Below are 21,055 nucleotides of genomic sequence, written 5' to 3' on the forward strand. Positions count from 1 at the left end.
CCATATGTTCAATTCTTATAGACAGCATGACACACCATATAATCTGTGATAATTCTCCCAGGAACTTCAAATGTGTCATAAGTGATCATTCTAAATGGCTGCACACAGCTTGAACACTTAGAGCAGCTGTCACTTATTTTATGAGATTTTTACTTATTGTGATTGCACACATGTTGATTGATGTGTAGCAATAAAACTGCTGTCTACCAGACTGGCAATCGGAATGGAGACTGTAGCACAGGGGGTTGTGTTGAACAGCCCTACAGGCCCAAAGACTGAACGATTCATTGTTTTTTAAATCGAAATGCAATTTTCAAATCACAAGAGTTGCCATTTTAATTAGATCTTAATTTTCCAAAATGTTGGTATAGTTCAATACACAAAGTAAATCAGAGCTTTAATGCAAATTGTTCGGTTCTAGAAATTCAGCAATTCATAATTCTTCACACAATGGGGACAGGAATGTCTGAAGAGTTCTGTGCTTCTAAAAGCTCCCTCACAGAAAGTTAATACACTAAATGGTTAAAAATACACTGTATGATGTCTGAATTTTGACCTTAAACATATTTTAAATCCAGTCATGGCAGAGAGGTAGACAAAGGGTGTTGTAGGGCAAAATCGTCCCCCAATAAACTTTCTAAAAAATGTACTGCTACCTTTATGAACTTTATATATAAAACTTTGCAACCCCTGTGACCCTGAGGGAGAAGCGGCTACGAAATGTGTGTGTGTGTGTGTGTGTGTGTGTGTGTGTGTGTCTGTGTGTGTGTGTGTGTGTGTGTGTGTATGTGTGTGAAGGTTCACAGGTCATTTTGGATGGGAAAAATAAAATATCTGTTCTTGCATTCTAGACGTGGTGACCCTGGTTTCTGTCTTCACCGCTATAAAGAAATCAGAGTTTCTCTATCAGCCGTTTCACATTAAACCAATGTGAATGATTTTGTTTACATCTCAATGATTGAATTATGCAGAAACTATGAAATATCAATGGAATTCCCTTTAAGTGGAGAAATTTAACTTAATATTGCAAAGCTTGTCAACTGGCAGTCATTCAAGCTACAAGTCTGAAAAAAATTGATGTACTTGACTTCTTGGCCAAAAAAGACTCAGAGCTGAATTTGCCTGTAATATCATACTTACTCCACTGCTACTAGAGCTTCATGTTTTTGTTTTCCTGCTGTTTAAAAATATCAGCGTTCCTTTTTTTCTGTTCATGTAAACATTAATGAGAGGATGGAAAATGATCATGTACCCCTGAATTTGAATGCTTTACAATCTTACATGTGGATCTCAAAGGAAATATTAAATACAAGAAAAAAGGGAGAATATCGCTCTCTACTCATTTTCATGATTTTCTGTTTTTATTATGAGCTGGCAGAGAGTCTTCATCTTTTCTGTTGAGAGATTTTTGAAATGACTTTTCTGCTGTTTCCTTACGTTTGATTTGAGTTGGGACTAAATTTGGTGCAGGTACCGTCAGATCTGCAAAAGTTCCAGTCAGAGTTAGCAACACGTATACCTTAGCTTCTTACGTTCCTCTCCCTCACATAAAGTGACTGCTATCTTGTTTCTCTGAGTCTTAGCCAAAATTCCCAGCAAGTAGGTTATTTAAGCTTTTTTAAAATTGTTAATGGTGCTTGTTATAAAGGTTATTATGTTGTTGTTTGTAGCTTATTCTCCCTTTTCCACTGCTTACTCCCCATTCAGAGACCGACCAAGAAGAGCGAATTGGTCTATTTTTCTGGGGGGTGGCCATGGGTCATGGATTGGTGGTGTCATGGTTTGTTTATGTTGTTTACTAGATGCCACTGTCAATCATTTTGTATATGTACACGCCAAACAGGAGCTTTAATTAGACTGATATTGAACCGATGGTGTGCATCAACATATCAAATGCTGATTGCTTTAGAAAAAGTCTGGTTACACTTTCCTGCCATACACGCACAAAATTCAGGAGCCCCTAAAATACCCCAATTTGGAAAGCACACTGGCCAACTTCCAACTACCAGAGAGTCTGCATTGCCACTCTACTAGTTCAAGAAAACGCCTTTATCCTTCAAAAAGGCAGGGAGCGTTCTGAACAGTATCCATCGCTGCCCTTGGCTTCTATAGCCAAATGTCACATAGTACTTTATAGTAATGTACGTCATCAATCTCTGTGAGTGAGTGGGTCTAATCGAGTAGGAGACAGCATCTGTAACATGTACCTCATTTAAAGCGACACAGCCCTCGTCTTCTTGAGCAGTAAAGTCAGCAGTGCTGGGTAAATCCTACATCTAACGTGTCAATTTTAGCAGGAACACCATCAGTGCATGAATATTGTCCAGAAAAGGCTATTTTACTTTGTAATATACACCAACCAACCCCACTACTGCTGGTGTACAGTTAGAGACTAGCCCTTCATCAGTGGTGCTCAGCTTCTGACCACAGAGCCACACTTGGCTGGATATTTTTTATGTAGTGGACCACTTTCAATCTAGCAGTGACACTGATGTTTCTAAGAACTATCAACACTGCTGTATCTGCTCTCATACCAACACCACACACGCTACCATGTTCGTTTGTGTGCTATACTGATAATTATCAACCTCCAGGGTTTCAAAATTGCTTCTATAGTTTCCAGCCAGAAATTTGTTCAAAATCAGAACATAGTGAAAAACACACTAAGGTCATTTCAACCATAATGATAAATTACACAGTGTTTGAGGAACATGGCATGAATAATAAGCTTCTGGGTGCATTAACAGCTGGACAAAGAAATGTAAAAACATGAATCATTTACATTATAATAATTTATAAAAGATATTTCAATTATTTGAAATATGTTCTCAGCTTGCACAAACTGCACAAACATTTTCAGAGTATTACCATTTTATTTAACAATTTATTTCTGAGATCAGTAGTGATAACACCTTGTTTTACATTCTTTTTGAATTAACAAAAAACTTTAATATATTCTCAGCTGAACAAATTGAATAACGGTACCACCTTTGGAATCTTTGATACTTGAATTTCAGAATTTATTACTTTTAATTTAATGGACAAGTGGGCATGGACTCCATGAGATTGTGCAAAAGCTTATGACGTGTAGATCAAGTCCACCCGAGAGTCATCAGAACACTTCAGCAGAAGTGATAAGACCCCAAAATCTTTTATCTTAACTTTTCAAATTCTAAGACTTTCTGTTGTTTATTTATAGGTTTAAATGACAAAAATCTCAGATCCTCAATGTAGTCTTTGACTTTTGGACTTCACGTTTTATTTATTTATTTGATGATGTTGTATATGATAACACCCAAAGGCAAATGAATAGCAATAATTTTGCATGCATAAATATCCCTCATACACATTTTTAAAAACGTGTTTACCTTGGACAAAACCAAAGAGATCACAGGCTAGTTCAGTTTCCAACTACTGCAGAACAACATGTAGTCAGCAATGTCACATGAACTGGATAATCTATGCCATAATAAACTGCTGTAATAAACTGGATGTGCTTACCGCTGATGTGAAGAGAAGTTAGGTCTATAACTTCAGGTCAATGTGCCAGTATCATGACAGTCTGGCCCAAAGTCTCACTAATCATTATTGAACCAATTCTAACCAAAATCTTCACAATTTATTCACCACCCAAAAATACCTGGTCGATCAGCGGTCCTGTAGTCAGAAACTGACCAATGATAAAAGGGTTTCAAAGGCGCTGACTGATTGAGTATGAGACAGTAAGTATCTAGGTAGTCTGTAATTGTACACCCTTATACTGGACCAATAAAGTCAGTGGAGCTTGTAAAGTAGCCATTAAGTAATGAAGAACCCTGTTAATGAAGTACAAGGTAGGTGGTTCCAATAGAGTAGGTGTTACATAGACTAAGCTGTTCATTCTGGAAGTTAGATGTGGTGAGTAGATTTAACTGGAAAGCAGAAACTCACAATAACTAGCTAATGAGAGCTAAACTAGCTGATTATTTAGTGTTAGATATGTGATGGGCTTATGTCCTTACAGGCCTGTGCCATTACAGGTGGAGTTGTAGTGGGTGGAGCTGAAGGCCTCATCGAGAACACTACTTTCACTTGTATCGTTTGCTTGTGGCAGGAACTTCTCTTTAGTAAATTGACCAGCAAAACATTTTTAGGCAGACCTAACATTTTCAAATCGTCAGCCAGTAGTGCCAGTGTGATTAGGACTAAATCCCAAACTTTACTTAGACGTCTCTCTAGCAGCCAACAATAACCATGGCTACCCTGATCCCCAGTCCCCTTGCACTTGAACACAGTAAGCATGTAGCAAAGACTTTAGCATCTGATGGAACCTTTCTAAGGCTCCTTGGCTCTGGGCATGATAGACAGTAGCATGTGTTCACTTGGGGAGGTTTTAATACCTGGCTTAATAAACAAACTAGAAGTAAAATTAGACCCTTGGTCAGACTGAATGACTCGAGGACATTCCAAAAACTGAAATGAACTGAGTCAAAGCTTCAACCACAGACATTGCAGTAATTGTGACGATTGGCCCCTCCCAGTCCTGTCCATGTGTTCATGTTTTGGTTTAGCCCACATGCGTTTGTTTTGGTTTAGCCCCCTTGTTTCATGACTTCATTATTCTCACCTGTTTTTCCACCTGTGTCTTGTGACCCCTCATTAGCCCTCTTGTATTTAAGCCCTGTGTTTTCATTAGTCTAGGGCTGGTCTTTGTTTGAATCTCTGTCTGTGTTGTTGGTATTATCTACTGTGGTGTTTGTTCTGTTCTGCTTGTTCTGTTTAATTCTGGTGTCTGTCATGTCTACCTCTCTCCGTATTGGCTACTTGAACCTGGACTGTTATAACCATGACCTTGGATTTGCCCATAATAAATCTCGCTTATCTCAGCACGTACGTCCGCCTCCTCACTCGTTACAGTAATAGAAGTGTGTCACGGTTGGCTCCTCCCAGTCCTGTCCATGTGTTCTTGTTTTGGTTTGTAACTCCGCCCCTGATTGTTTTCACCTGTCCCTCATTGTTCCGTGTATTTAAGCCCTGTGTTTGCCCCTTACGTTTGCCAGTCTTTGTATCGTTGTTTCATTGTATCTGGTCTTTGTTTGATGTGGATTCTGGTTCTTTGTCATGTCCGTCCCCCAATCTGCACGTATCGGCTCTTTGACCCTGGACTGTTATAACCACGACCCTGGATTTGCCCGTAATAAATCTCGCTTATCTCAGCGTGTGCGTCCGCCTCCTCGCTCCCCCTTACAGAAAGACTGGCCACCACAGGACGCAGCAGGTAAGCGAGACTCCGGCATGTGGTTGTTCCGTTGGGACGAAACTCCGGCTGTTTCCACCAAGCCGGAGACAGCAAATCCCCTGGCGCTGAGGGAACACGAGCGTCTCGTCGGTCCCGCAAGAAAGCGGAGGACCTTCACGCCTTGTGTCCGGGTGACGAGAGCTCAGGTAAGCGCCTTGGGTCTGCACGTCTTGAGCGCCACTGCAGGGAGGAGCGACCTGCAGTGCAAGACGGGGTCAGACAGAAGGAGCATTCAGATGACCCGTTTTGTGGGACTCGGCTCGTTCGCAAGCGTCACTGCGAGCTGCCTATCGCTCGAGTGAGCTTTGGGAACGGCCGAGTGGGTCCAGTGTCTGTGTGTTCCTCCAGGTTGGAGCAGAGGTCCCCACCCCGCGGCACTTCTGATCCCGCGGCACTTCTGATCCCGTGGCCGCACCCCGCGGCAAGCCCGCGCCTCCGGACCCGCCGCCAGTCGTCGCGCCTCCGGACCCGCCCTTCATGCATCAGAGCAGTCTCACACTACAAGAGACTATCCTGCTGATGCGTAGATTGCTGTCTCCTGTACAAGAGACGGACGTCGTAGCAGGCCCGCCTGCCTCCGTGGACGTCGTAGCAGGCCCGCCTGCCTCCGTGGACATTACATCCCCTTTGTTCCCACCCATCCCGCCCTCGCCTGTGTCTGTTGCCCCTGGGCCTTTCGTTCCTCCTGTCTCTGTTCCCCGTGGTCCTTCTGTGCCTCCTGTGTCTGTTTCTGTTCCTTTGTTTCTGCCCTGTTCGGTCCCTGGTTTTGTCCTGTTCCCTACTGTTGTGTCTGTCTCGGTTCCCGTTCCTGTTGTGGTTCCCGTTCCTGTGTCTCCTTTTGTTTCCGTTCCTGTGTCTGTCTTGGTGCCTGTTCCCCTGTCTTTTGCGTGGTCTGTTGTTCGTTCTTGTTTTCCTCGTCCTGTGTCTCCGGTCGTCTCTCGGTCGGCGTCGTTTTGTGTTGTGCCTCCTCGTCCTCCCTCTTTTTTTTTTTTTTTTTTTTTTTTTTTTTTTCTGTCCTCGTTCTGTTTCGTCTGTTCCTGTGTCTCCGTCTGTGTCTGTTCCTGTTTCTTGGTCTGCCTCTTGTGGTTCTGCGTCTGTTCCTGTTTCTTGGTCTGCCTCTTGTGGTTCTGCCTCTATGCCCGGTTCTGCCTCTGTGCCCGGTTCTGCCTCTGCTCTGGCTTTGGTGTCTGTGCCTGTCTAGTTTGGTTTTTCTTTTTCTGGGTTTTGCTTTCTTGTGTTTTTGTTTTCGGTTCTGTGTGGCACGCCTCGGTGTGCGTACCTTTGGGGGGGGGTACTGTCACAGTTGGCCCCTCCCAGTCCTGTCCATGTGTTCTTGTTTTGGTTTGTAACTCCGTCCCTCATTGTTCCGTGTATTTAAGCCCTGTGTTTGCCCCTTGCGTTTGCCAGTCTTTGTATCGTTGTTTCATTGTATCTGGTCTTTGTTTGATGTGGATTCTGGTTCTTTGTCATGTCTGTCCCCCAATCTGTACGTATCGGCTCTTTGACCCTGGACTGTTATGACCACGACCCTGGATTTGCCCGTAATAAATCTCGCTTATCTCAGCGTGTGCGTCCGCCTCCTCGCTCCCCCTTACAAAGTGGATAAGCTGCAGGATATCGTGTGGCTTGACACATCAGTCAGAAGATAAATATTTCCTGCTTTGGACTTGTGTAAAGAGCCTACACAATCCACTGTCAGATGCTCACATGGTTGGCTAATAGTAGGAATAGGTTAAAGGCGAGCAGGTATCAGTGTTTGATTAGGCTTACCAGTTAACTGGCAAGTGTGGCAAGTCTTAATGTATAAAGATACATCCTTTTTCAATTTTGGCCAAAGAAATTGCTGCAGTATTCCATTGTAGGTCTATCTAACTCCTAAAAGTCCTGACACATCATGAACGGTCTGCAAAACAAGGCTACGAAACAGTTTTGGCACTACAATTTGAAAAATAAGAGTCTCCCACAAAATGAATGCTATGTGGAACCCATTTTCTCAACAAGAGGCCACCTTCCAAAAAGTAACCTGAAGGCAGATCTTTAATAACAGAGGCAGGCTGGACTTAATTAAATAATTCACCTAGAGAAGGATCAGCACGTTGCTCTCTAACCAACACTTCAGATGAAACAGAAAGGCAATTTCTGAGAATTTAAAACATCCCTACTAGGGATGAAGGATCCTTGGGTGGGGAATGTTCCCATGGCATGTGTCACAGCACAAGAAATAAATATCTCAGGAGAAACATTCTCCTCCAAATCAACCATTCGAGTGACTGGTGTGGAAGACTCAACCAAAGATCATCTCTCCACACATGTTCTCCTGAAAGATAATTACGCAGAATCAGATGCACTTCTTCTACTGGCAAACAAGATTGCATATCCAATTGCACCTGTCCCTAGACCAGATCAGACTTTGTAAACAACCCTATAAAAAGGAACAGACAAAACATTCGGTCCAATTCCCCTAATCAAAACATCACTGCCCATATAGGAATCAGAAGAAAAAGGCATCACAGATTCTAATATAAAAGACTATTATGCCCCAGGATCTCGCAAAATTCTAATAGGGACTTCTTGAGTAGAGTCCACTAAATGGACACGTCCGTCAATCACAAATGGCAAATACGTAGAATCACAGGACTTCCCAGTAACAGGCTCAAGCACAGAAGGAGCAGCAGCTATCAAGCTAACAGGTTTCACAAGGTCAGGAGCACTCCTAGAAGGCTTGGAAGGAATGCCCTCTGTCTTCGTCCTCAAGACAGGATATCCATTTTTCCATTGACCACTGGCATGAGAGTAATGGCATACATTCTCAAGGTTTCTGTCTTTAGGAAAACGACATGATCCCCTACCATGTCAGTATACAGCCCAGTCCTAGGAGAAGTACGCCAAGCCAAGTCCCTTTGAACAGACTCTCCACGGAACCTGTGGCCAAATGAGATCTTATTAATCCAAACAAATTCATCTGCCGAAACCTCAGCATCACATGCAGTCTGGACTTTACGCTGATTTACATAGGTAGCAATCAGAAACAGAATTTGGAAATTGTTCTACTATGAAGAAATCTGAATCTGTTTCTCTATAATTATATAAGTAGTAGTCATAAGTAACTACAATGAATGACTTTGACAAGATGTTATTTCAGGTCATTTTGGACAATTCCTAATGCTCCACTTATCATGAACCAGTTCCACAATGTGAAGGGCAGCTTTTAAATAAGGGACAAAATAAATACGGCAGCCATGATGTTTTCATGTCACAATTACAAAATACTCATTTAAAAAGTGCTAATTATTATAATTTGCTGATAAGATTTAATTTACCACTCTAGCAAGGCTTCATCTACAGGGTGCTATTACAGCGTAATTAGTTCACCAAGGCCCCAGCAGTGACGGTTTGTTGTTTCTCGCTTGTCATCTGCAGAGGAGGTATTGGATTCGGGGTGTGGAAGCCCGGGACAGCTGAGCGGAAACTCGGGGGAGTTCAGCAGTGGGAATTATCCAAGCAACTACAATAACGGAATGAGCTGCAGCTGGCACATCACTGTGGAAAACAATAAGGTAGTGACCCAGATGATTGAAAAGCCAGAAAGGTGTCTGAAGGAATGTAAAGCTTGGTTAGATTTTAGAGGAGAGCCACTTAAATTAGAATTAACAACCATTTTATTGTGTTTTGCACACTGTGAAACTAGACCTCTGCATTAAACCCATCCATGCAGTGAAACACCCACATACATGCACACTAGTGAACACACACACTAGGGGGCAGTGAGCACACTTGCCCGGAGCAGTGGGCAGCCCTATCCACGGTGCCCAGGGAGCAATTAGGGGTTAGGTGCCTTGCACAAGGGCACTTCAGTCATGGACTGTCAGCCAAGGCAATCGAACCAGCAACCTTCTGGTCACAAGGCTAGTTCCCTAACCTCCAGCCCACGACTGCACCATACATTTTCCCTGTACTTTTTTAAACAGTAACGGATAAGTTTAAGATGACTGGAGCAAACATATAGAACAGCTGCATAACAAACGGAAAATATGCCATTGCAGTAAAGAGGAAATAGAAGCATGTGTGATTATTTCTGTGTCTTGAATTGAGAAGTGCAGTGATTAACTACGAGTAGCTACATTTCAAAAGACCAATCGCACACACTCAGCAAGTAAATGGCACTGATATTTGAAGCCACTGAAGTAGCTACTGTAGCTTTGATTTAATGTAAATATATAAACATTAGATACAGTGATTGATGTATATGTATTGATATGTAGCAGTGATTGATTTATAGGTTCTAAAACTAGGCTGTGGTTGATCTATAGGTTCTGATATTTAGCAGTGATTGATCTATATGTTCTGATACTTAGGAGTGATTGATCTATAGGTATCAATACTTAGCAGTGAATGATCTATAGACATTGAAACCTAGCAGTGATTGATCTATAAGTATTAATACTTAGCAGTTATTTATCTATAGATATTAATACTTGGCAGTGATTGATCTATAGATATTAGTAGTTAGCAGTTATTGACCTGTAGATATTGATACTTAGCAGTGATGAAGCAATAAACATTGAAACTTAGCAGTGATTAATCTAAAGATATTGATACTTAGCAGTTACTGATCTACAGATGTTGGTACTTAGTAGTAATTGATCTATAATATATAACATTTAGCACTTATTGATTTATACAGCTGTATGAAAAAGTTTGTGTGCCCTGGTCAAATGACATGACAAATGACATAAAAAGTGTCCTGTGCAAAATTTATGGCACATTTTATCATTTGTTTTATTTTTTCCAATATGTTGAACTCCAATATGATGACTGTCAGGGAGCAGAGGATGAGAAAAGCCATGGCAATATGCAAATACCATCAGGTTTTAATGAGATCAGCTAAAACTGAGCAATTAAATGTAGCATTTTAAAGTGATTTACAGCGACTAACTGACTGAATCCTTTTATATTCACCCTTTTTTTTCCAGTCTCATTTTATCCCCTGTAGTTTATCCCCTACGGTTCGTAATTGTGCACTGAGTCTTTGAGGCAACTCTTCCTCTGAAGCCCCAAGAGACCTATTACTGAAATAAACGTGCTACCAAATGAAGGACTGCAGATATATGCTGCATTTTATGAGCAGTCAATAATACTGTAAAATGAATCCTGATATAGCACAAAACGAGGAGGGATCATTAAACTGGAATAATCATTTTTCAGTTTTTCCTTCCTCTTTGTTTAAGCCCTATCTGCTGATTTTGAACAAGCTGGAGTGGAAGCAGGAATTAAAGGGTTTTATGCTAATGCACTGGAGAGGAAATAGAAAGGAAAGTCTAGTGGCTTCAAAAGAGAGAAAAAGAGCCATAAAGTGATTAAATGTAAATACAGATAGCAAAGCTAAATGATTACATCACATACAAAATCAAACAAATGGGAAAAGTAAGTCATCCATCTGCTGTTTAGAGAAACCTACAGAGAGAGAGAGAGAGAGAGAGAGAGAGACACACAGAGCAGTTGTTTTGGGAGTGAATGGAGCACAAGAGAAAAGAGAACAATCTGTGTGCTCTTGTTTCTCCAGGTGATCCATTTGTGGTTCCAAGACTTTTCTCTGGAGGATTCAGGCACGTGCAGTGCAGACTCTCTCACGCTCCGGGACAACCTGGGGATCATCGGTGAGGATTCTGGAAAAACCTACTGTGGTAGCAATCTCTAATAAACACAGGAAATCAGTTAAACAACATAGTCACAATTGAGTCTAAAAAAACTTATTTATTTATATATATTTATTTAAAAATCATCTCCAGAGAGACCCAGAGATCTTCACCTGAAACAAGGATTACAGTTTGATAGCCCCTAAAGAGGCATTTCGTTGGTCAGAGAATTCACAGGTTTCATTTAGCCCTATTACCACAGGTGTATAAAATCATGCATCTAGACATGCAGTCTGTCTTTATAAACATCTGTGAAAGAATGGGTTCTTCTAAAGGGCTCACTGAATTAGAGTCTGTGTCACGATTGACCCCTCCCAGTCTTACATGTGCTTTTGTTTTGTTTTGGTCTTTTTCATGCGATTCCTTGTTTTATTTCTTCCTGGTCCTGCCCCCTTGTTTCCAGACCCTGCCCCTGATTGTAACCACCTGTGTTAACACCTGTGTCTTGTTAATCCTTGTTATTCCTTGTATTTAAGCCCTGTGTTTTCCCCTGTTAGTTTGCTGGTCTTTGTTCAGTCTTTGTATTGTATTGTTTAGCGTCATTCTTCCGCCCTCCGTTGTGTATTTTTCCTGTGTTCATTTTCATCATGTCTGTCCCTTGTTCTCTCTGTGCTGGCTTGTTGACCCTGGACCATTTTGACCCTGATAATGGATTTGCCCTTAATAAATATGCGTCCGCATCATCGCTCCCACATGTTACAGCCTGGTACTGTAAGATGTTGCCACCTTTGCATTAAATCTGTTTGCAAAACATCTTCCCTCCTAGATTTTCCATGATCAGCTGTGAGTGGTATTATTGAAAAGTGAAGTATTAAGGAACCACAGTAATTTAGCCACAAAATGTCATACAGTTACAGTGTGGGTCGCCGAGTGCTGAAGCGCATAGTGCATAAAAGTCACCAACGCTCTGCTCACTGCTCACGTAACTGCAGAGTTTCAAACCTCCTCTGGCATCAACATCAGCACAGAAACTGTGCCCCAGGAGCTTCATAGTATGGATTTCCATGGAGTGAAATGTAAAGCATGCCGCCACTGAACTCTGGAGCAGTGGAAACGTGTTCTGTGGCATGGCAAATCTTGCTTCTCTATCTGGCACTCTGATGGACGAGTCTGGGTTTGGTCAAGGCCAGAAGAATATTACCTGGCTCACTGCATTGTGCCAACTGTAAAGTTTGGTGGAGGAGGGATAATGCTATGGGGTTAGTTTTCAGGGTTTGGCTTAGACCCCTTAGTTCCAGTGAAGGGAAATCTTAATGCTTCAACAGACCAAGACATTTTGGACAATTGTTTCTTTCTACTTTCATGGGAACAGTTTGAGGAAGGCCCTTTGTTAAGGGTGTGGTGGCCTGTAGCTCCACTGGTTATAATCAGTGGTCCACTGTGACTTTATCCTCCAGGTAGTCTCAGGATGAAAAATCCTAGATACAGTTGACATCTAAAAGTGACAGAGATGTTCTTCTAAGCCGATTATCCTTCTGGGTCACTGGGGGGACCTGGGGCCTATCCCAGCAGTCATTGGGCAGAAGGCACTGTGAAAGCAGAAAAAAGAAAATAGAGAAATAGAGACAATTAACGTCTATGTTTATCACAATGAAAGAAGCAGGTCGCTGATGCTTGGCCAAAAATAAGTGGGCAGAAATCAAAGGCATTTCTTTGCTATTTTTTATTGCTCTCCTATTATTACCAGCAGCTCACGCAGCAGGAACAATACGAGCAATTGTAAAGAGTAAAATGTTAAACAGGCAGATTATGCAGACAGTACAGTGCTGGAGCACTGAAGAAAGCAAAGCGCTCATGTGTTGAATTTTCCCACATGAAGTCCATTCACAACAGCAGTGAACTGCAGCAGGGATCAGTAAAAATGAACTGAGACCTGCGATTTTGACAGTGTTCACACCCAAAACAGACTAAGAACAGACCTAAATAGACTTCACAGTAAATTCACAGTGTAGGAACATAAACAGTGACTAAGTGCATTCATTCAGGCATGTATCATGATAAAAACATGTTTACTAGATTAGTGAACTGTAGCACCTCTTACTGAACGCAAACACTGAAAGGGAGATTTTAATTAGTCCTGCCCAGTAGGGTTTTTTGTTTGTTTCATGTCTATAGGTCAGTTGAACTCAAACGGTAGTGGCCTGTCGCCCCAGTACTTTCAAAAGTGATGGGTCAAAAGCCTGCCAAGAAGTGCTGGTGTGATTGATTAATTTAATATCAATAATTGAAATTTTTGTAACCATACTACACAGTAAAATGATAGTTAAATGAGCTCCTGCAGAGTACTTTATAAGCCCACTCATCCCACATACAGGACCCCATACATGCTCTTAAATGGTTCTTTGGACTGATGCCATAGAAGAACCACTTTTCTAAAGAACCTTTTAACGAATGAAGCACTTCAGTTGAACTCAGTCGAATGTGTTCCTACAGGTTCTGATTATACAGATACAGACTGCTTTGGCTGCAGCAGCCCTCTAATAAAATAAACCCCAAAAATGGCAAAGTCAATTGCAATTTATAAACAACTTCATAAAAAAACAAAGTTAATTCAAAGTGGGTTTGTATGAGATAAGCTCTTCCTAGCCTTTCTCTGATAGGATGAACCCAGAAGTCTAGTTTTGATCACTGACAGTTTTCTGCATAGGCAGCATATAGGCAATACAGTTTTATCACGGACATTTTTATTTACCTCACTTTCTTTACATAAAAATATTTGACATAAAATGTTTGAAAAAAAGCTACACAAAGTTTCAAAACACACTGTTCTCTCCCCAGTACATACTATATGGATATAAACCTGAAAAAAGCAGTCATTATTTTTGTGATGTCATTAAAATCAGTGCATTTGCATATATCTACTTATTCAGCCTACAGCAGTTTAGCTCCGCCCTTTGATTCTGAAGCTGTAAGCAGTGTTTCAACCCATGCTTTTTTGAATGAGGCACAATATATGAAGCCAGTCAGTACAGAGAGCAATCAACTTATATCAGGCTTAAAGTCACATAAACAAAATAAAGCCAGTTTAATTCTAAGGGACACAGAGAGGCTGGAAAATAGCCATGTAAAAATGAATTATGGCTGCTTTTGGTACATAAACCCACACAAATAATGTGCATAGAAATCATCACGTCCTTATTTTTGTTCTTTAATGCCATTGATTTAAAGCACCTTTTGGACACCTTTCATTTTAAGACTAATGTAATAATAGTAATGCTTCACTTTTTACTCTGCTCTCTAACTTGCATGATCTTCTGTTAATAAAATCTTCTCTGTGAGACGACTGCAGCTTAACTACTTCAGAGAATTCATTTGGATGTTCTGATTGATTAGGAAGACTGTCAGGCAACCAGTGACCGTTGCAGCAATGACCTTTTGCATATGTAGTCTGTCGGAGTTAATTTAATGCAGGAAGAGCTGATTTGACATTGGTGATGTTATTACGCAATGCTGTTTTTCTGAGTATAATGATCTTGAGCAGGAGTATTTCAGGAGTGAAAGTGTTTTCTGATGAATCAGAGGAGTGAAAGGTTGTGAGGGGGCAGTGGGAAATACCTGCCCACATGTACTGATAACCCACTTTACACACACTGCTATGAGCTGTTGAATGGGCTTATTGTGCATCAGTGTTCACTACTTCAGGCAACTCTAATATGCTATGCTATGAAAGTCTTTTGACAAATTATATTGACTCTAATCAAAGAAAGTAATGCTTCAGAGATTAAAGCAGTTGCAGAAAAAGCACTTTGTTGGGTGTTTACAGTAATTTCAGGTAGTTGCTAGGCAATTCTTATGTTATACCAGGTGGTTGCTAAGGTGCTGAAAGGCAGTTGCTATGTTATCCCATGTGGTTTGTAAGGTGTTGCTAGACTATTGCTGTCCTGTTCCAGATGGTTGCCAAGGGGTTATTTGGTGGTTTCTAAGATGCTGCTAGGCTGTTACTATGATATCCTAGGTGGTTGCTAATTTGCTGGTAGACCATTGCTGTGCTATCCCAGGTGGTTGCTAGGGTGTTATTAGACCATTGCTATATTACCCAGGTGGTTTTTAAGATTTTGCTAGGCTGTTACTGTGGTATCCTAGGTAGTTGCTAATGTGCTGGTAGACCATTGCTGTTATCCTGGGAGGTTGTTAAGGTGTTGCTACGCTATGGCTATGTCATCCCAAGTGGTTCCTAAGATATCACTAGGCTGTTTCTATGGTATCCTACACAATTTCTAAGGTGTTGCTAGACTATTGCTGTCCTGTTCCAGGTGGTTGCCAAGGGGTTATTAGGTGGTTTCTAAGATGCTGCTAGGCTGTTACTATGATATCCTAGGTGGTTGCTAATTTGCTGGTAGACCTGTGCTATCCTAGGTAGTTGCTATGGTGCTGTTCGTCCATTGCTGTACTAATCCTAGATTGTCACTAAGGTTCTGCTGGGCCAATCATTGTGTCCTAGGTTGTTGCTAAGGTGTTGCTAGCATAATTGCATGATGACATAACAGGAGTTTCCAAAACCATTAGAGAGTAAATTCTGACTATGGTGGAATATGATATTGAGATATAAGATAGAGAATTACATAAGAGGAATGACTCAAGATGTTCCCCAATCATTTATGTATTTATTTATGTAAAAACTGTGATGTATGCTGTCTGAGCACAGTAAGTCAAATTGATTAAAAATGCACAACATGTTGAGGTATGGACTTTTGACATTCACTATTGTTCATTTCTATCTCATTGAAACAAGCAGATCAAGGAATATCCATTAACTGGTATTGAACTTTTACATTATATAGACATCCTTTTTACTCCTAAAGGCTATTCATATTCACACATCTCATATCTTTAAAGAGCCTTCTATTAAAACACTTTTGGGGCTTCTTTAGTAAATCATTCTACTTAAAACTTTAAGTTCTTTATAGAAACATTGCATGGTTAAATGGTTCTTTTCATGGGGAACTGTTCTTCAGATTGATGGAACATGTGTTGTCTGTGGTTATATAAAGAACCTTTTTGAAAATGGTTCTATGTACAAGCTTGACATTACCAAAATAGCACAGTGCTTTTTGGTGTTATGTAGATCCATAAACCTGTCATGGCAGGGTATTTTTGCTATGTTTAATCTAATTAGCTATCATGGCATTGATGACTGTGCAATCTGTCATGACAAGTACTGGTAATTATAACATGGTACTGTTATATTACTGAACAACATCTGTTGTGATAACACATGACAGCAAATGGCTTCTGCCATAAGTGTCCTGTTTATGGCACCGTTATGTCAATAAAATCAGATACGGTGAGATACCATTGGCAATAGTATCAAAAACCTCATTATAAGTATCACAGAACTCTCTTTGCTTTGCCTGCTTTCACTTGTTTTGGACTGTTTTGGACATGGTGAAGTTTGCCAAAGGACAATGTGTCAAAATCGTGCAGTCATCATGCCTAGTTTTGGTGGTTCTTGTTGTCTATCCAACCTTTTCCTCTAATTATTAGAGGATGCTGACTGTTCCTGAAGCAAGTGCCCTGAGGGTTTTGCTGATGACCTGCAGCCACTCCATCTCTTTTACTGAAACAGGGTTTGCACTGTCATGGAATGGAAATGGCTGATTTGCAGTGTTTGTGAACTTTGGTTTGATCAGTTCATTTAATTGATTCTTTTTGTTCATCTCGGCTGTTACATGGTTCTGCATCATTTCAATCGAAGGATGTTTAGAATAAAACCAGTTAAACCTATGAAGATACTAGACTGAAACCAAGCAAAGCAAAGTGAAAATTTCCTATTTACAAAATGTAGTACAAGGTTGTAGAAGGCTAAGTAACGAGAATCAGCCTGGACGTTTTGTACAAGGTTGAATGTACTGTTTAATACAACAGAGCTACTGCATGGTGTCAGTTAATATATGTGTGGTTATATTCATATACTGACAACTATTGGAGTGGGCGATATGGTTAAAATGATGGATGCATGACAGGAATTGGCTCAGATGGGATTGGATATTTATTCCAAGCATCACTGGTAGTTGGGCAAGGTATTATTTTTTTGTGTTGAGCTGTGCCATAATTTAATGACCAAAATAATGTGAGCCAGGAAAGTGCATGACTGCATCATTATGGTCATTGTGCTTAAGAGCCAGCTGCCTCTTGCTTTCAATATATTACTTATTATATATTATATTACTATATATTATATTGCCTATAAAAGAGCAAATAATGGTACTTATATTACAGCTTTGGCTGGTGGAAAGCACTTGAAACTAGGGGTGTAACAACATGCAGATCTCATGTGATATACATAGCTGTTTTTGCCTTACGACACAACGTGCTTCTGATACAGAATTAGAAAAGTAATGCTAAAATATATTGTATGTATTTATTTATTTATCCCCCAAAAAGACAATAGTGCTTGCTGAAGGGATAACTGACAGGGGGATAAAGGGATAAAGTTATTTTCTTAAAGTTCAAGATGTTACACATAAAACCCGTGTGTTTGGCACACATGAGTATTATTATGGCTCATAACAATAAAAGTAAACAAAAGTGTATGCTATAAGGCTACATCTCAAGCGAAAACAAGCACTCTACAACTGAGTAACTTACAAGCAATAAACATCCCTGTCAGAGCTATTTGTTTCACCCATTCAGAATCAGCACTTGTTGGCTGCTTGAATCCTGTTTGGAGGCATAGCTGCTGTGACTCAGGTTTTTTCCTCACTTCAATAACAGAATTTGTTTGATGTCTTCACAAATTAGTTAGAATGGGTATTTGATACTCGCATTGAGCAACTATCAGAATGCTGTCCTTGTTCAGTTTATTACCCTTTGCTCATCATTATTCTACTCGACTGGCAAACCAAAGTGTTCCCAAAATGAAAATGAATGCGAGGATAACTTCACTTTTTCCAGCCAAACTTGCTCTCTCTGCTTGCCATTTCAAACGGCTTGTGCAACCATAAAGGGCATTTGTTGTGATGTTTTGAGCTTAATTAGACACACTTTTTCAAGTGGAGGATGGAGTTCTGGACTGCAGGAAGGCTAGTCTAGCACCTGCGCTCTCTGATTACACAGCCATTCTGTACATGTGCAGAATGTTGCTTGGTGTTATGTTGAAATAAGTATGTATGTGCCTGAAAAAGATGTCATCTAGAAGGCAGCATAGTTGCTCCAAAATGTGTTTAGTGCTAATGGTGATTTACAGATGGGCAAGCTATATGCTAGTAACCCCCATGCCATAATAGACCCTGGGTTTTGAAGTTTACAATGTAACAATTTGGATGGTCCTTTTATTTATTTTTTTGGCCTGAGGAGCACAACCTCTACAATTTCCACAAACTTTTGAAAGTCAGACCACAATACATGTTTCCACTGTGCATTTCAAATGAGCTCAAGCCCAGAGAAGTTGGTGTTTCTGGACATTGTTGATATGTGACTTCCACTGTGCATATTATAGTCTTATTTTGAATGTGTGGATGCAGCACTGAACAGTGTTTACTGACCCTCAATAACTAAATTTTCACTCATAAATGTCTAGGCTTTTCCTGAGTGCTTCTTTTACACTTAGCAATAACTGCATCACCTGTTTAAGATGCAATTTGATACATTTCACAGCATTCCTAGCCTCTGTCACAACATTTTAGGAGCTTGTTGCTTACATCAATTTCAGAATCTAATACATAACTGAATGAATACATATGAATTATAAATACGTAACTTTCCTTTGTACTATTTTTATTCGCATACATGATAATCACTGCTTTCTGCTTTTATTTGCATTTTACCTACTGGCTTTTGGAATTGAGTTTGTATCATGAGAATAAAAACATATCCACATCTTGCCCACCCATAGTGGCAAACTTATAAAAGTTTTGAGACCAAGGTCTTCAACCAAATTAGGACACAAGCACAGATCCACAGACACACTTCCCCCACCCTGCAGCTGCAGTGTCCTCCTCACTCCAAAGCTAAGAAGATTGCGCTTTGATGTCATGCCTAAAATCGGCCCCCCAGCTAGAAGCCAGTCTCCACCACTTGGCATTCTGGGCCAATGCAATGTTCCACATTAAAACATCCTCGCAACTACAGTGGAGTCACTGCGGTGCTATAATGAGCATCTTAAGGAGGGCTTGCTCTTCTCATTGAAACTTTAAAGGTCCAGGAGAATGGGGGGTTTTATGTTAATGTAGCAGTAGGAGATCAGAATAAATCACTTGCAGTCGTTTAATGAGCATCATGTCTGTCCCTGACACACATTTCATTTACAAAACGGTCTCTCTAAAGAGTCATCTGTTGAAAGGTTCTTTAAGGAACCAAGAGTGGTTCTAAAGTTTTTATTGTGTGTATAGTTCTGTGTCACAAAAAATCTTTTTACATTCTATGATTTTGTTTCATCACATTTCAACAAATGGGAAAAACATTATTGTGAGGGAATGCAAAATTATTGTGAGGGAATGCAAAATTATTATGAAGGAATGCAGCATTATTGTGAGGGAATGCAAAGTTATTTTGAGGGAATGCAAAATTATTGAATGCAAAATTATTGTGAGGGAATGCAAAATTATTATGAAGGAATGCAGCATTATTGTGAGGGAATGCAAAGTTATTTTGAGGGAATGCAAAATTATTGAATGCAAAATTGTTGTGAGGGAATGCAAAATTATTGTGAGGGAATGCAAAGTTATTGTGAGGGAATACGAAATTATTGTGTGGGAATGCAAAATTATTGTGAGGGAATGCAAAGTTATTGTGAGGGAATGCAAAATTATTATGAAGGAATGCAACATAATTGTGAGGGAATGCAAAGTTATTGTGAGGGAATACAAAATTATTGTGAAGGAATGCAACATTATTGTCAGGGAATGCAAAATTACTTTGAGGGAATGCAAAATTATTGTGAGAAAATACAAAATCATTGGAAGGGTGTGCAACACATCGTCAAGAGAATGCAAAATTACTTTGAGGGAATGCCTTATTGTTTTTGACCACAGCCAGTTAGAGGTCTTTGTTATTTTTGAAAATGCTGCTGGCGTGGATGATTTTTTAAACAAAGAAAGACTGCATGTCCAATAAAACATCCGGATATGGGAGGACAAATCCTAAACTGTACAATTCTGTCCCATAAAACTCAACTAAATTTCAACTAATCTTCATTTCACGTTGCATTTTCTTCATAACAAGAAATAGTAATAATGTTCATTTATGCTGATGCGGGGTTTTTGTTTACCAATGTTACTGCTGCTTCCACAGGATGGACAGCCGCACACTGCCTTTCCAAAGCAGTTGGACACCTAGCTTTTAAAAATGGCTTTAATAAAAATAATCAAGTTTTATTGGAGGGAAACAACAAGGAATATATAATATTTATGACAGTGTTGCTTTGGCAATGATGCCAGAACCTGCCCATTTTACCCTGTGGCATCACGTCAGAACTCATTTTTGGGCCAAAAGAGTTTCAGTATGTGCTTTTAACTCTAGGTTGCAAACAAAACCTTGTCAAATCCTCATTTAGACAAAACTTGCTCTTCATGTCAAGGAAGACACTTTGATGAATGAGGAGAGCTGAAGAGCTGAACTTTTAAAAGCCCCTGTCCATCTAGGTATCTGCACCGGCTGTGATGATATGTTGTTTTGCTCCTGCAGGGAAGTACTGCGGTCATTCCAAGCCAAAGCCGGTAGTGTCTCTGGGAAACACTTTGGTGGTTTACTTCGACACCAATGACAGACAGATGGACAGAGGCTTCAAAGCCATGTACCATGCTGTGGACCCTGAGGCGGTTACAGGTAATAACAATGATAATAATAACAATAATAATAAAGACATTACATAATGTCTGTTCAATTGAATAACCTTGCTGCTGCTGACCAACACAAAAGAACATTTTCAGTGTGAAATATCAGCTGCAACTGCTGCCATTTTGAACGACCCTTTTATGTCTGTGTGAAGATAAGAATGAAATAATCTTGTTCTGTGCGACGAGACTAGAAGCGGGGGACATGATGTGCGACTCGCTGTGTTTGACCTAGAAACCGAGGGGCTACAAGAGTGGAGGGTGTGAGAAAAAATATCCCCACCAGTGTCATCCAGCTAACCTCCCTC

The 21,055-nt window shown here is 40.3% G+C and overlaps 1 protein-coding gene across 2 annotated transcripts in view; it reads left to right on the forward strand.

Annotated features, from left to right (window-relative positions):
* The window catches only part of zgc:154142 (uncharacterized protein LOC555481 homolog), a 61,692-nt gene that overhangs the window by 2,706 nt on the left and 37,931 nt on the right, over positions 1 to 21,055 (forward strand). Inside the window, exons 2-4 of one of the 2 annotated variants that reach the window (XM_037538415.1) lie at positions 8,699 to 8,835; positions 10,842 to 10,935; positions 20,599 to 20,739. In XM_037538415.1, the coding sequence (XP_037394312.1) occupies positions 8,699 to 8,835; positions 10,842 to 10,935; positions 20,599 to 20,739 (372 nt within the window). The remainder of the gene's footprint in view (positions 1 to 8,698; positions 8,836 to 10,841; positions 10,936 to 20,598; positions 20,740 to 21,055) is intronic. The other variant, XM_037538416.1, reaches the window with a different exon arrangement.

Source organism: Pygocentrus nattereri, chromosome 5 (assembly GCF_015220715.1).
Source record: "Pygocentrus nattereri isolate fPygNat1 chromosome 5, fPygNat1.pri, whole genome shotgun sequence".
NCBI classification, from domain to species: Eukaryota; Metazoa; Chordata; class Actinopteri; order Characiformes; family Serrasalmidae; genus Pygocentrus; species Pygocentrus nattereri.